Source organism: Sphaerodactylus townsendi, linkage group LG11 (assembly GCF_021028975.2).
Source record: "Sphaerodactylus townsendi isolate TG3544 linkage group LG11, MPM_Stown_v2.3, whole genome shotgun sequence".
Lineage (NCBI taxonomy): Eukaryota > Metazoa > Chordata > Lepidosauria > Squamata > Sphaerodactylidae > Sphaerodactylus > Sphaerodactylus townsendi.
This window is the reverse complement of record NC_059435.1, coordinates 60996001-61011802: the sequence shown is the minus strand read 5'-3', so window position 1 is coordinate 61011802 and position 15802 is coordinate 60996001. Positions and strand designations below refer to the sequence as shown.

At 45.5% G+C, this 15802-nt stretch overlaps 1 protein-coding gene across 1 annotated transcript in view; it reads left to right on the top strand.

Annotated features, from left to right (window-relative positions):
• Positions 1-1493: 1493 nt before the first annotated feature.
• The window catches only part of NRP1 (neuropilin 1), a 171481-nt gene continuing 157172 nt past the window's right edge, over positions 1494-15802 (top strand). The window contains 2 exon segments of the mRNA XM_048510770.1: positions 1494-2597; positions 5817-5991. Coding sequence (XP_048366727.1) covers positions 2531-2597; positions 5817-5991 — 242 coding nt within the window. The 5' untranslated portion in view covers positions 1494-2530.

Here is a 15802-nt window from a genome sequence, read left to right as displayed (position 1 = left end):
ACTGCAACCCGCTATGCATTTGTTATGTGGAAGGGGCGTAAGAGAGGGCAAAGGGGAGGCAGGGAACAAGCCACCCTCTTTTCCTCTCTGGCCCCTTCTGCACATGCAGAATCATGCACTTTCACAATTGTTTGCGAGTGGATTTTGCTATTCTGCACAGCTGCAAAGTGCACTGAAAGTGGATTGAAAGTGCATTATCCTGCATGTGTGGAAGGGGCCTTCTGGTTTCTTCTCACAACGCCTTTACAGCTGTGAGGGGTAGCCTACAGCCCGCCGCCTGCCAGCCGCTCCTTCCTCCGCTGGGCATTCCCAACTCTCCTGCCTCTCATCTAGGAGCGGCCAGCAGAGCCTCTTCCACAAAGTCAGAGACCACTGAGGAAGGAGAACATTTCCCCCGCGACCTCCGCCGCGCGCGTGCGGAGCGGCGTGGCTGCGGGGAGAAACGCTCCTCTTGCCCCGGGCTCGCCACCAAACGCCTTGGCACGCCCGCCCGCCCCGCCTCAGCAGCCGGCGAGCGCGTGAATGAAGGAGCGTCCGCAGGAGGCGGGGAGCAGCTGGGAGAGGGTGTTGGGGCGCACGAGAGCGCGGGGCTGAGTCGCTGAGGCACCCCACGCAGGCCCAGTGGGGGCGTTAGATGGGTTGCCTCAGCGTGGCAGTGATGAATAGGGCAGGCGGGAGAACAAGCGTGGGTCGAGGGGACCCGCGCGCCAAACGTTGCGCCCAAGAAGAGTGGGCAGGGACAGCCCGGGCCGACGGCGCGCACGGCTGAGGGCGCGCGGAGCGGGAAGCACTTGTGGGCGATAATGAACGGGGCACAGGCCGGACGGGGACGCCCAGTCTGGGAAACACACACACACACACCCCCCAGTCGCCAATGTCGAGCCTAGCCCAAACGCCTGGCCTTGAGGAGGGGCTGGAGAGCCCGAGCAGCAGAGAGCGCTGAGGCGGAAGGCGCAACAGCCAAGTGCGGGCGAGAGCGGCAGCTTCGGAGCCGGCGAGGCAAAGCCCCCGGCGGCGCCTGGAGGGAGGCGGGAGACGCCTAAAGGGCGCCGCCGCGCTGGTAGCGTCACCCCGTTCGCCCTCGAAGTGAAGCATGATCAGTTCAGGACAGTCCCAGTCATGAACGGTCCCCGGCTTCTCCTGGGAAGGGGGCCGCTCGGCCACCACCCCTGCCCGTAGCTGCTCGGCTGCGAGGGCAGGCAGACAAGCCAAACGGCCATCGAGGCGCCTCCGTGCCCTGCAGTCTCGACCGGCCGTCTGTGGGGTGGCCGCTGGGGCCGGGGCGCGAGGCGACGGGGGTCGTCCAGCCGAGCGGGCTTCGGGGAGGGCGCGGCGACCCTCCCGAGGGCTCCTTCTGAGTGAACCCCGGGCGCGCCCTGCCCGGTCCGCTCGCCTTCACCTGGCGGCGTGAAGACGCCCCCTCGGCCAGCCCCGAGAGCGGCGAAGGCGAGGCGGCTCCCCTCCTTGCCGGCGCGTCTCTCCTCCTCCTTCTCTCCCTCCCCTTCCAACCCACCACTCCACCCACCCGCTTCTCCTTCCCACCCCCCACCCACCCCCGGTGACTGTGCGGGCTCCCTGGCTGGCCGTGTTTGTTTGTTGATCCTTCCTGGGGGGGTGGGGGTGGGGGTGGGAGAGGGCGGGGAGGGGGGTGGGGACTCGGGGCTGGGGAGACGGCGGCGGCTCCGCTCTTATTGCCACTTGCGCTTCTGCTCCTCAGGCTGCTGCGGCGAGGAGGAGCCGCCGGGGCACTTCCAGCCGGGATTGACAGCCGGGGAGGCGTCCCGCTGCCAGGTGCCCGCCGGTCCGCAGCCCCTTGGCAACCCGCGCGCCCGCCCGCCGGGCCAGTCGGCGGCCGCCCAGCGCCGCGAGGAGACGTCCCCCATCCTTCCTGCTTCTCCAGATTCTCCCTCGACCGGCTCCTTCCCCCGCAGAAGCGGGGATCGCTTCGGAGCCGGACTGCTGCGCTCTGCCTCCCAGCTGCTCCGGGGGTTAAGAGGGCAGGAGGGCGGGATGAAGTTCGGGGGAAACTCTCCTCCTGCCTCCTCCTCGCTTGCGCGGCTCCCCGCGTGCGACGTGCCCTCGTCCCTCCGCTGGTGACGAGCCCTTCCTTCCCTTGGAGAGTTCTTCGAGAGGCCCGCGGAAGAGATCCGGAGAGGATCCCCCCCCCCTTCCTCCCGCTCTTGTGGCTTCCTTGTTAGTTTTTCCTTCCCCCCCCCCCCTCCAGTTTATTTGGACATGGCCAGGGCGGCGAGGCTTGGAGAAGGATCAAGTGTGGGAAAAGGCAGAGGAAACCGGAGCTGAATGACAGGATGCGGGAGACTTGAGACACTACACAAAAAGGAGCGGTTTCCCTGCGTGCGCACGCGACCTGCGGGACTCCTGGTGCCGTTGTTGCCGCCGCCGCTGCAGCGCCGCCGAGCCGGTGTCCGAGCCTCACCTGCCCGGCCGGAGGATTTAAGGTCTAAGCGGGATTGCCTGCCGGAGGGGCTTGCCTTTTCTGCCTTCGATTCTGCCGCCCCGAGCTGCGAACATGGACTGGGCGCTGGTCTTGCACTGTGCAGCCCTCCTGGTCACCCTCGGCAGGACGCTGAAGAGCGGTAAGTGACCAGGTGCCTCTTTCCAGCACGGCCAGGTAGCTGCAGGTAGAGAGGATTTCGCCCGATCCCGCCGCCAGGCGTGAGACCGGCTGCGCCGCTCAGAAATCAGACCGGGGACAACTTTAATTAAAAACGCTCGATATCCATTCAGGGAGACACCCAGTTGTCCACAATTGTCTGACAACCTCGCTTGCCAGATAGCAGCGCAACACTTTCTAATGCAGGACCGGCGGCTTCCCACAAGATCTGGGGAGGCAACTAGTTTAAGGTTTCCCTCCCTGTGGCAATTACACAAGATTCCTCTTTAGAACCTGAAAGATAATGAGTACTTCAAAGACAGGATTTGGGGAGGGAGGGGAAGATGCTTTGCATCTCCTGTGTTCCAGCAGGTACCTTTTTCTAATCTTTTCTATCTAAATGAAAGGGGACAAGTCCGCCTGGCTTCTGCTGTATCCGTCTCAGGTGTGCTGTTCTCAGCTGTGGTTGGAAGAAAGACATCCTGTTACATAGATGTGATATCTGACTTTCAGGCAGCACTTGGGAAGCAGCTTCAAAGGAACGAAGACTTCCTTCCTTCAATGTCACGGTGCTCATGTCTCACTGAATTATGCAGCTCTGGGAACGTTCTATTTGTGGGAGTGTTTGGCATTCGACTAGCACACTTTTTAAAAAGTTCTTGTGGTTTTTCCTTCCCAGAACAAAGCCTGAGCAACTATTATTAGCCAATTACCAAATATTTACGTTTACATTGTTTTCAGAGTAATTAAAAGAACGCAGCATCCTCCACTTAGAATGGTATATTGTCTTAATAAGACCACAAGTGGAGTGTCTTACAGGGAGGGATTTCAATCATACGTTATGATGGGAATTAATCTTTTTCCAATATATATTTTGAGGAAGTTGGCTAGTTTAGGAAGAAGAAAGTTCTTCTTCTACTCCTTCAGTGATCATAACTAGCATGAAACCTTTAGGGGAGAAATATTTGAATCACACCTGAGATCCAGTTTGGCCTGATTCGCCATTGGCCAATGGTGTGTGTTGAGGGGGGGGGAAATAGCGAAACTATAGCCAGACTCTTGAAAGCTTCCAGTCCCCTAAGAGCACTTTCCTGGAGTAAATTCGAAGTGACCTGTTTGGAATTGCTCCTGGAGTAAATTCCTGGAGTAACTTCCAAGTGACCTGTTTGGAATTGCTCTCTTTGTTGTTTAATCTGGAACCTTTCTTTGCAAAGATGAAAGGGTTCTGGCTATTTTTCTGCACTGATTGGTGGGCAGCATCAGATTAATGGAGATGGCAGAAGGAGCATAAAGGGACAAAGTGGACTGAGGTGTGAGGCTGTCTCTACTGGTATCTCTAGGAGTATGGTTATTTACCAATGCCCTATTTATTTTAAAGCTAATACCGCACTTACTAGTCCCTCACGACCAGTATCTTCCTCTTAAGTGCTGAATGAGCAGGCACAGGAAGAGCTGCCAGGAGCTCTGAGTGATTGTGGACATAATGCAAGAGCCACTGAGGCCATTAACCTCTTCTGTAACTCAGCAGACCCACTTACACCAGGTCCACCTCTGCCCACTACTAGTGTCTGCTGAATTAATTCATTAACCTTGTTTAGGGCTAATGACCCAAAATCATTACAAACTGCTCCTCTTAATCAAGCGCAAGAGAGATTTCACAGAGCCGGGGAGTCTGGCAGCTCCCCCAAGTTATCTCGTTACACTATCACTTTCCCAGGAGTTACAGATTAAAGTAGCCCCATCAGGGCGGAGCCTGCCTCAGTGTCTCCTGAAGTGACTCTGTCAAGTGACTAGCGACAGCCCTGGTTTATTTCACTCATTTAACATCTGCCAGATTTTGCCATGTTGTTTGCATAGAGCTAGAGTGGACTTAATGAGGCAGGATCGTTTCTTTTTCCATGTTTGCCATACATGGCAACACACACGAGGTTTCCTCTCAGTCTTACAGGAGGTTTACAGATGAATATCAGTGGCTGCTGATTTTGAACTCTTAGTTGTGACACCTTTTGTTCTATGAGAATACATCAAGACAGGGATAAATAGCTAGAAACAGCCAGCTTAAAAACACGCACGTTGCATATAGTAACCCTGTCTCCCCTAATTCATGGCAAATGTTTTCTGTGATGGCTGTAGTTTATGCATTTTGGATGTGCGCTTCGTCTTTCATTTCTCTTTGACTTGGTTTTCCTATAATAAAATTTTGCACATTTATAAACAGATGTCAGAAGCAGGAATGTCATTTTCCTTTCACAAGGACTCTATTAGATGCAGAATACCAAGTCGCATACGCCACTACTTGGAAAATGTGATTTTTCCATGTGTTTATTAATGCCTGCCTGCTTATCTGATGTCTGAATAAAGTTTCCTAGGCTGAAAAGTAGTGTGATCAATGCAGACTTACCACAGAACCATGATACAAATGACTGTGGAGGTTGGTTTATTTAAGTTCTTTTTCATCTTTCAGTGAACCTTAGTAGTTCACACTAACAGAGCAAGGGGAGGCAGCAGATGCTGCTCAAGATATGACTAGTAGTGAACAGCTAAGTTGCTCAAGTTTTGCAATTAGAAAGGAATTGTGGTTGTGTTATACTGCTTGTTTCAGTAAGTGATTACTTCAAAGAGTCAACTGAATAATAGCCTCCTTGGTGACAAATGTATTTTGTTCTCGGGTAGTTTGTTGCTGAAGAACCCAGGTAACTTCCAACTGGTTAGATTTATGACGTGATAGAAGAAGAAGAAGAAAGTAGAGGATGCTGAAAACACACTCCACTATTTGAGGACATCAAGCAGATTATCATCCAGAAATTAAGGGTGTAGGGGTCAAAGGACATTGCTCAGGTCACTCTCTTGAATGTAAAAAAAAAGTTTCCTAGAATAATTCAGCCTTAAATAAGAGGTTAAATAGAACACAAGGGTGCTTTGAAGTAATAAAGACCTTCCTTTGGATGAAAAAAAAAGTGTGACCCAAGTGTTCTGTTTTGAAATAGGTAATAGTTAACAACCACATGGGGCTCAGGACTGTATGTCCAATCTACTTCAGAAACAGCTTTAATGAATTCTTTATAAATGATAGACAGTTGTTAAAATCAGGTGTGGAAAACAGCCAATCAGAGAGGGAGTGTCAACTGAAAAAACCTTTATGATGTTTGGTGGATTGAAGTGTGTGATCTCAAACAGCAATTGTGTTTTGTTTTCATTGCAGACAAATGCGGTGAAAACATAAAAATTGTGGAACCTGGGTATCTTACCTCTCCTGGCTACCCTAATACATATCATCCCAGCCAAAAATGTGAATGGCTGATTCAAGCTCCTCAACCTTACCAGAGAATTATGATCAACTTCAACCCTCACTTTGATTTGGAGGACAGAGAATGCAAGTAAGTGAGACAGTCTGTTAAGGGAACCATAGCACCATCTAGCGGGCGGAAATATCCACAGTTCTTGTGAGGTGTGGGGGAAGAAACAGCTGAGGAGTGCAAAACAGTGCGTAAAAGGAATCCCTCAGAGGTTTGACTCCAGAGCGGATCATATGTTTGTGGTAAAGATATTAAAGCAAGTGCTTACTGAGTGTCAGGCACTCTGTAAGATTGTTTTAGATATAATCTTGTAATCCCGCTGTCTCTTTTTGTCAGAAACATGCCTCCATTAGCAGTTATTTCCGGTGAAACTTTCCTCTTAAGTGTTTGGAAATCATTTAATGATGTGGAATGGGGCGGGAATACTCATGTAAGAGGAGGAGGGGAGAAATCAGCCTCCTTAATTGTGGGCTCCTCTTTGATTTCTTTAGCAGTAAAAACGGTTTAGGCAAGCCATGATACTTAAAAGGAGAATGCAAGCAAACAAACATGCTGCTGGTTGCTGTTTATTGAATGGGAGCCCCTTCGCGTTCACATGATTTTATAATGGATTTCTTTGTTTAAGAGGACAATGAGGGTGTGGTTCTATTATGCTAGCAGAAAAACCATTTGTGTGAAATCAAGGAAAAAAAGTTAGCTTTCTAAATTAAGGTTGAATAAGTCTTGAGTAAAGAAAACTTTTAAATTTGCAAAAGGTCATGATGCATACACAACCAAGCATGGCGTTCTTTATTATGTACAATGGGCAGTTTATTTTTATATGATGGCAGAAGGTGGTCATTCATGATGTGACTTTATCATGGATTTTAAGAGTGTAATAAGGATGTGTGATAAATATTTATAAGCTGGCAGCCCATGAGGACTCAAGGGTGGGGGGCAATTCAGAAATCTCCTCTTCAAGGATACTGTGGCCTCAGGATTTAAACAAGGTTGTCTTCCCATCTCACCTTACCTTTAACTGGCCCTCAACTGCAGGCCCTCAACTTCTGTCAACATTCTGTCAGTTTTGAAGCATATTCAGTTATTCTTAGATCTCTTTTAAAGTTTATTTGTTTGGTTAATGTACAAAGACATATTTTGCCACATGCCAGATTTTCTCCTGAATAAGAGGTTTCTGCCTTGTCTGTGGATAGCCCAGTTTTTCTGTCTTCAGTATCTGCCTGAAGGACAACCAACATACTATTTTAGTATTATGTAAATGAACAGACATCAGGTTACTTTATATTGCAGTCCTCAGAATGTTTATCTGGGAATAAACTTCATTGAATAATCAGGGGTTACTTCTGAACAAACCACAGTTTGGTCTTCTGCCCTGTGTTCCAATGGCTAGTATAACCTGTCAAGAGTTTCTTTGTGAAAGTGCATTTACACAATCTCTGAATGTCTGTTTACATTTTGTTCTGTCTTGTCCAGGGGTCTGCAACCTGCGGCTCTCCAGATGTCCATGGACTACAATTCCCATCAGCCCCTGCCAGCATGGCCAATTGGTCATGCTGGCAGGGGCTGATGGGAATTGTAGTTCATGAACATCTGGAGAACCGCATTTTGCAGACCCCTGGTCTTGTCCATCCTTCAGAGAGCTCACATGGTCCTTCTCTTCTCCACTTTATCCTCATTAAGGATATCATTATCATCTAGCTGTGTAAGGCAGTATAGGCTGAATGAGAGTGCCAGATCCAAAGTCATCAGGAGGCTTCAAGACAAAGTGAAGATAGGGGATTGCCAGCTATGGGTTGGGAAATGCCTGGAGATTTGGAGGGTGGAGTCTGGGAAGATCAGGATCTGGGGAGGGAAGAGAACTTAGGAGAGTGTAGTATCATAGAGTCTATGCTCTGAGACTGCCATTTTATCCAGCAGAAATAATCTCTGTTTAGCCTGGACGTCAGTTGTAATTCCAGAGCTCCGGGCCCCACCTTGAGGTGGGCAGGCCTAGAGCCTTCTAGTGCTCTTCAAATACTTATTGAAATTCATCACTACAACTGTAAATGAAGCATAATATATTGCACTATGAAACAAAAAAAACCTTTCCTGGCTTTTCCTACATGTATTTTGCCCTTGGGTGTAAGCATTTCTTCAGAGAAGTCTTGGCTCCTTTTAGTTCAAGACTGTGAAACCCACCTAATTAATGTCTCTTTCCCTCTCTAATTGGGCAGTTTTGTTGTCAAGCAAGGATGGGGTAATTTTATGGCCAGAATCTAGATAGACAGAACGATTTAAATTGGCCTGTCATTGAAGGACTTAAATGCTTCCTGTTATTCTTGTGCCCTCTTTTAAATCCAGGTCCTTTGGCTTTTTATGCACTGACCATTAACTCTGAGGGAGGAAACTTGTGCCATATGCTTAGTAACGTACTTGTGGAAGAAGTGGTTTCTGCATGAGGAACTTTCAAAACTCTGCAAGGTCCCAAAGTTCCTTCTTAAGAAATACGAACTGTTTTCACCCAATATCTGGTGAGGAGATAGATGAGTGTAGAAATCATGGGATTTTTAGCATTAAGACAGTCATTTTGCGATCACATCTGTACAGTATGTATCACTGCAATCCAACTATGTGCTATCTTAGTTAAAAGGCCCACAAGTCCTGAGCAAATAAAACATATTTAATCTGATTGGCAGGCAGAAATAAAACAGTAATAAAATAATACTCCAGTGGATTAAAATCTGATAAATACAAATACATAGATAGATTAATATTCTGTTGGTGGGACTAAATTGTCTGTTTTTAATTGCGTCATATTCTAGCCCTGATTGTGTGAACATGATAATGTTATTAGCATTATCAAGTGGGGACTCATAAATGTGAACGTATATTTATTACCAGCTTTTTTCTTCAGTGGGACCCCAAAGTAGTTTATAGTCTTCTTCTCCCCTCCTGCAAGGCCTGCCCCGCCTCTAGCTACAGCATCAGGAGAATATTTTTAAAAACTCTGGTATCCTCTATGCTGGTACATCATTTCCAAGTACAACCCAGAAATGACAGTGGGTACTTCTAGGAGTTTCTGCAAATTTCTATCAATTCTTAAAGCTACCCACAGGTTGTACCTGGAAGTGACAAAAAAGAATGAGGAAGGAGTGAGGATTTGAACTGAAGTCTGCAGATCCTAATTCAACATTCTGCCCATATTACTTTGTTGGTCTCATAGCGACTTCAGTCCCCTCCTTTTATGCACATGATTTTCTGTCTCCTGCTTCCAAGAAGAACAGAGGGGCAAGCAACAGTGGCATCTATTGGGTTCCTGGTTAAGTTGGAAGTTCTGGAAGATGTACTAAATGAATGTAGGTATTCTGCCTGAAACTTTTCTGGTCAGATGGGCTAGCGCTAGCAGCAGCTACTTTTTCCCACTGTCCACCCCCTCAAAGTAGAGGTGGATGCAAAGACAAACAGAGAATTTGCTTGGGTGTGGAGGAGAGCAAACTATCCACTTCCTCCCATGTTATGCCATTTTACTAACCACTAACTGGCAGGACTCATAAAATGCTCCTGATTTGTGTGGGGATTGTGGTCAGGTGTATTACACAGTTGGGGATTTTAGAAACCAAAACTTTGCCCCAAACTCTTAAAACGATAGCCTCTGTCTGTATACAGTTGTGGAACAGTCTCACAAATAAAATCTACATCTTCTGACTCAGGGATCTGCAACCTGCGGCTCTCCATGTTCATGGACTACAATTCCCACCAGGCCTTGCCAGCATGGCCAGGTGGCAGGGCTGATGGGAATTGTAGTCCATGAACATCTGGAGAGCCGCAGGTTGCAGACCCCTGTCTGACTCAAAAGCCAGCGTTCAAGCTTGTGGATCGCAGCAGTTCTTATGGGGGCACACCTGTACCTTATCTCAGCAAATGGGGTAAGGAAGAATGGGGAGGGAATTTATCCATTACAAAGCCCATGTGGAGCTACAGTATCTAGTTCTGCCCTAAAAGCAGTGGTGGACAGAATTAAAACATTGAATGAAGGTTCTTTTATGCTAACAAAAGAAGATTCCATTTATGTTTACTGATACTGGTATTAAATAGAGCACTTGAGTCTTCCTAGGCTACCAAAATTATGTCAGCCTCATGATAATGGACATAGAAAGAAAAAAATCCAACTTGGTGCCATACATGTACACTGAACAGATCTAGAACCTTATTTAATGCATGACTTTACATCACAGTGATTGTAATTGCATTAAGAAATCCAGTTTTTTCCTTAGCTATTGGCTGTTTCTAGGGAGGGATGTGTAATAAGCTTGTGATATATTGTGTTGTGTAAATTTAATGCTGGAAGATCATATGAATGAGTGATCATGTGTGAGCAAAGGGTCATTTTTCATCATTTGTAAGTAAAGTTAAAACTGTCACAAGTTAAGCATGCCATTTTTTTTAAAAAGAAGGAAACTAAGGACAGAAAAACCCAAGAAATCCTTTGGAAATAGAAATAATCAACATAATCCAGGCAGTAATACTCTCTAAGAATTATAAGTATCACATTATAATCAAGATTCTTTTTATAAATTCCAGGATAATGTAAGGGTGTATTCCCCATAGTAAATTCAGTGCTGCCTTGAAAAACAGCTGGAATTGTATGGCTGCTGTATGTGGAATGAGTCCAGAATTTGGGATCCACTTGTGCAGGGAGCGTGTAATGTTTCTAGGGATTATTGCGTGTTATTGAAAACACATTTATTATTGATAGTTTGTGCTTGTGAAGAAGCAGAACATAGTTAAAAATGAATGGAGGAAAACATGAACTTACTGTTTTTTTCAACGTCTGTGGCTTCTAAAAGTTTCTTGGGCAAAGTTGTACTCCATGCTGTATCATTTGTTTACTCTTATGTCCTACTGTGTAAATGTCGCTATCCTGAATCTTGTAAAACTTTATATCTGGTTAATAAACAAGAATGTCATTGATTCACAGTGCTTTGAATTTATGGAACTCTTCCGGTTTCCCAGCAATGCAAAGTATCAGCATGATAATTTATAATGGCTTGTGACAACTGCTGCTGAGCAAAGAGGTGTGTGGTTACATTCAGATCAGATGTCTTTAGCTAGGGAGCAATAAAAATTTCACAGATACTGGGTTAAAAACATTAAGAAAATGAATGTGAAGTTTTGGAAGACAAGGGTATTGGAAAGGTGGAAGTGGATGGCCTAAAAAAAGCCAAATAGTGGTTTTCCTCCTGACAAATTATTGACTCTGTTACTAGAGTCAACTGTATTATTTTACAGGAGTTGAACAGATACAGTATCCCGAACCTGCTTTTAATGAACTTGCTTTATTGACTATAATTTAGATATGCAGAGAGCAATACTGTTCTTGTTTGACAATTTCTGAGTGTGTGTGTTCTGTTGTCAGATCAGATCAAACAAAAATTTCACTCAAAACTGCAAGTGTTGAAGGAAGGGGCTTGATAGTTAATTGTTCTTTAAATTGGTTTTAGCAGGGATTAGCTTCACATCTGAGATTGGAATTATACAAGCATTGCTATCTATTACGGTTCTTCAGTCAAAAGAGCTATTACAAAATATGTTGTTTACATCGACGTCAGTGGGTTAAAAATCAAAAGCAGATGTTAATAACTGGCAAAAGGAAGTCACTTAGTATCTCTACCGGAGTGTAGAAATCTATATACTGTAATTCTGCTTCAAACCAGTAGACATAAAGTTTATAGTTGATCAGAAAAAAAGAAGTGTGTTCATATATGGTGGAATCAGTCCTGGGACAGCCTAAAATTGAGCTTTTTAAAGCAATGTCATGTACATTTAAGAAGAAATATACTGATGTCATGAAGTTGACATGGTCATGGCACTGTGTGCTCTTTTTGGATGGAAGTGGTCTATGATCCATCACAAAATCAGTTCAACTTGCTTAAAATGGTACATTGATCATGCAAGTTGAGGGAATTCCATGCAAAATTTCGTATATGATGAAATAGCTATATATTTTGCTTCATCGCCATGACCACTGAATCTGTGGAGGCTTTTGTCTTTTCTGTTCAAAATCAAGTTCAGCAAATATCTGATCTCATTTCATTTATTAGTTGTATGTGTCTCCCTTCTCCTCATGGACTCAGGATGGCATTCAACAACTTTATAAATAGCGAAAGAAGTTAAAAGCATAATCTAGTTCAGATGGTGACTGAGGTAAACAATATAAAACCTAAGGGAAGCAAAGTAGGTGGGAAAGAAGGAGGCCAATGATAGAAAAACTTAGCTGCCTCAACTGTATGCTTTGTAGATGATATCTGTCTTTGTAGATGATTTTCTATCTGTCTTACAGGCCTGCTGTCTTATGTTTCCTCCCAACCCTGCAAAACTCACAGAGCCCTGGTCTCACTAGACAAGAGCACTCCACCCAGGTTGGGGCCAGGTTAGAAAACACTCTAAACCTGGTTGAGGCTATCTGGACCTCTGTTGGGGCCAGGGATCATCAGTAGATCTTTATTTGCTGAAACAGCAATATTCGGGGGATCTTTCATGCTTGTGTTCAGTGATGCAGTAAATGTATAGAGTAGTTGCAGCTGTGGATAGGGGCACAGGTTGCGAAAGGAAGAGATCAGGCAGTTGCCCAGTTGTAACCAATGGTTGACTACCATTAACTGGCCCTAGACAGAATTATGTAGTGGTCAGAATATTGGACAAGAGTCTGGAAGACCCAGTTTTGAATCCCTTCTCTGCCATGGAAGCTTACTGGGTAAGATAGAATGGAGGAGAGGGGAAAGATGTTATAAACTACTTTGAGTTCGCAATGGAGAAGAAAGCATAATATAAACAATCAGTAATAAATGTATTGTCGAAGGCTTTCACGACTGGAATCAACTGGCTGATGTGGGTTTTCTGGGCTATATGGCTATATTCTGGGCTATATGGCCAATGTTTGCTCCTAAAATTTTTGCCCACAACTATGGCATCTGGTAGCAAGCATTGTCATTAGAATGCAGAGCAGTAGCCATGGTAGTGTGTCACAGTAAAATTTAACAGGAGTCCAGTGGCATCTCAAAAGACTGCAACAATTTATGCTGGAATACATTTGTTAGTTTTCAAGGTGACCCTAAACTCCTGTTTAATATTACCATATGAATTTACCCTCTGATTTGGAGAATCTGTCAAGAGCATCCCTGGAATTGTTGTGTCCCAAAGATCATCTCTTCTATCAATTATTGTACTTTCTAGCTCATTAACTGATTCTAAGGTTTGCGCTCTGGTGACGTGGGTTAAGTCTCATGACGTGCCCACTGCTGCCTTTGGGACTTGCAAAGAGGTGAAAATATTCCCTGCTTTCCATACCACCCTGGCAGATGATTAGTGAAGAGGCTACAGGAGCTTAAATACAGCCAGAAATTGCTTTTCAGAGATTTGGAATGAAACCTTCAGAGTTAGGAAGAAAGGCGTGCCATTCTTTCCCATATAAATTCCCTCCTAGGTCCTTTTGCAGCTGTGAGAACTTAGGCATAATAACTCAACATGTAGCAGCACAGTCTTGCAGTACAAATTGCCTCCCCGGCTTCTCCCAGCTTTCATTTTTCTGGGCCTTCTTGATGGACTGTCCTGCCTCTAGCTGTTTTCTTTGATCTATTTTTCAATGTCAGGCAAGCGGTACACTTGCAACGAGTTCTGTGTTATTTTTCTTTGCATTTGTTTAACCAAAAGCAGCCTTGTCAAGCCACTTCAGGAGGAGGAGGGCAGCAAAAGGGAAAGAGGCTGCTTGATCCTTTCCACCAATCCCTTTTCTGCTCAGAATCACCCCACACCTGCTTTTCTACCCACAGGGGGAGATATAACAAACACCTGCATAGAGGCTGCCTGTATCCTTTTCCTCTGTGAGTGGGAAAAAAAACCCTAGATGGACAATTTTGTGCTGCATAATGATCAGAGGGCAAAGTGTTAAGTAGCCTTTCCCCCATATGCTTTTCCTCACAGACTGGCAGAGTCAAGGGGACTTTTGATTTTATTTTTTTTAACATGGAGGAAAAGAGATTCCAACTTTGTGTAATCTGTTCTTTTGACCTGTGTCTTAGCTGCTAGTGATTCGTATGGAAGGTGTAGAGAGGGGCTTCACATAACTGAATGTTCTTCAACACATAAATATTCCCTGCTTGTGGTAAATTATGAAGTGAGGGTAAAGAGTAGGCTACAACCCACTTCTGTCATGCCAGTTTCCTCTGTGCAGTGAATTGTGGTGGTGTTGCTTTTGCAGAGGAACATTCATGTAGCTATCACATGTTTAATACTTCAGTAAGGATGCATTTAAATAAGGTGCAGGAGATCCATGATTAGGATCTCTCATTTTTTCTAAAGGTATTTTGTACCTGCATGTTTTTATAGAACCTGAGGGCAAAGGGATTATATCCAGAAAACTCTGTGAAAAGAAAGGGTAACCCTTTTTCCCTGTGCTCTGGATTCCATCAGATTTGCAGATGTGTACAGCTGCTTTTAGCTTAAACAAACACAGAGAGGGAATTAGTAACAAAGAAATTTCCATACAATGTCTTATTTGACCCTAAAAAGTAGCATTTAGGTGCCATTTCCTTATACAGTCTTCCCTCTGTACCTCCCCCACACACTTGCACGCCATTGTTCAGTCAAGGGTTGCAAAGTGCCCCCTGGCAGGGGGTGGGTGGAACTTCTTGGAAGTGGAGGGGGTGGCCTATCCCAGCATGGCAGTAACATTACTGGAAACATGACAATGTCACACCTGTTGTGCATCCAAAGCGACATCAGCATCTTGCCTGTGATATGGAACTCTCTGGTATTTGTGATACAGGTTTCTCTGGAAAACTCTATGGTAGAAGCCATTTCTGCCAGAGTTTATGACCAAATGCCACAGTATCCTGTGCCCCTGTAATGCAGTGACGTCACTTCCAGTGCACACCAGAACTGGCATTGCCATGTCCCCGAGAACATTGCTGCCTTGCCAGGCTCAGCCTCCCTCTGCCTCTAGATCGGTGGTGGTGGGTGGCAGTTTGGGTGCAGAGTCCCCTGCCTTTGGTGAGGGCATCAGCCAAATCTGAGGCCTTAAGCCTTCTAAGGCCCACCAATTCCCCTGACTGGTGACAAACTTATTTCTTTAAGCCAGACAGGGCAGAGAGTATGGAAATCTTGAGTGCTGGCCTCTTCCATTTTATCCCTGCTGTCCTTTTTGATGTTATTTTACATGTTGTTGGAATGGGCCCAACTCATCAAGCAATCTGGATCATGCTGTCTCCCTGCCCTGTCCTTGCCATTTATTCACCCAGTACTCCAATTTATATGTCAAACACAAAATGTAATTAATGCCAGTCAACTTGATTTTTCAAAAATAGGTCCTGTCAAACAAACCTGATTTTATGTTTGGATGAGATTAAAGTCTGACCGATGGTAGTAACAGGGTTGATATAATAACTTTTGACTCGTGCCTGAGATTTTTTTCTAAAAAATAATATTTCCATCAACCATTGGAGGCCACTACCTTGACCATTTGTTCCAGTATTTATGATTACTGATATCACACATTGCGTTAATAATGAGGATGAGTGAAATAATTCTAAAAAGAGACATATTTATGTGTAGTTCTCAGTTGAACTAGAATTATGACTGAAATCATGTCGGTAGGCTGGAAGTTTTATGAATTCCTACATCCATGATCCACCACAATGTTTGTTTTACTTTTTCTCATGCTTGTGCTCAGTCGCACCTCAGGGGGCAGAAGGCGCCAGTTGTTCAGTGTTCCCCTTTTGCCCACCCTCATTCGCAGCAGTTAGGGTTGGGAAATACCTAGACATTTGGGGGGAGGTGGAGCTTGAGAAGGGCGGGTTGTGGAGGGGAGGGCCTTCAATGAAGCATAATGTTCATGTTCAAAGTGGCCATTTTATCC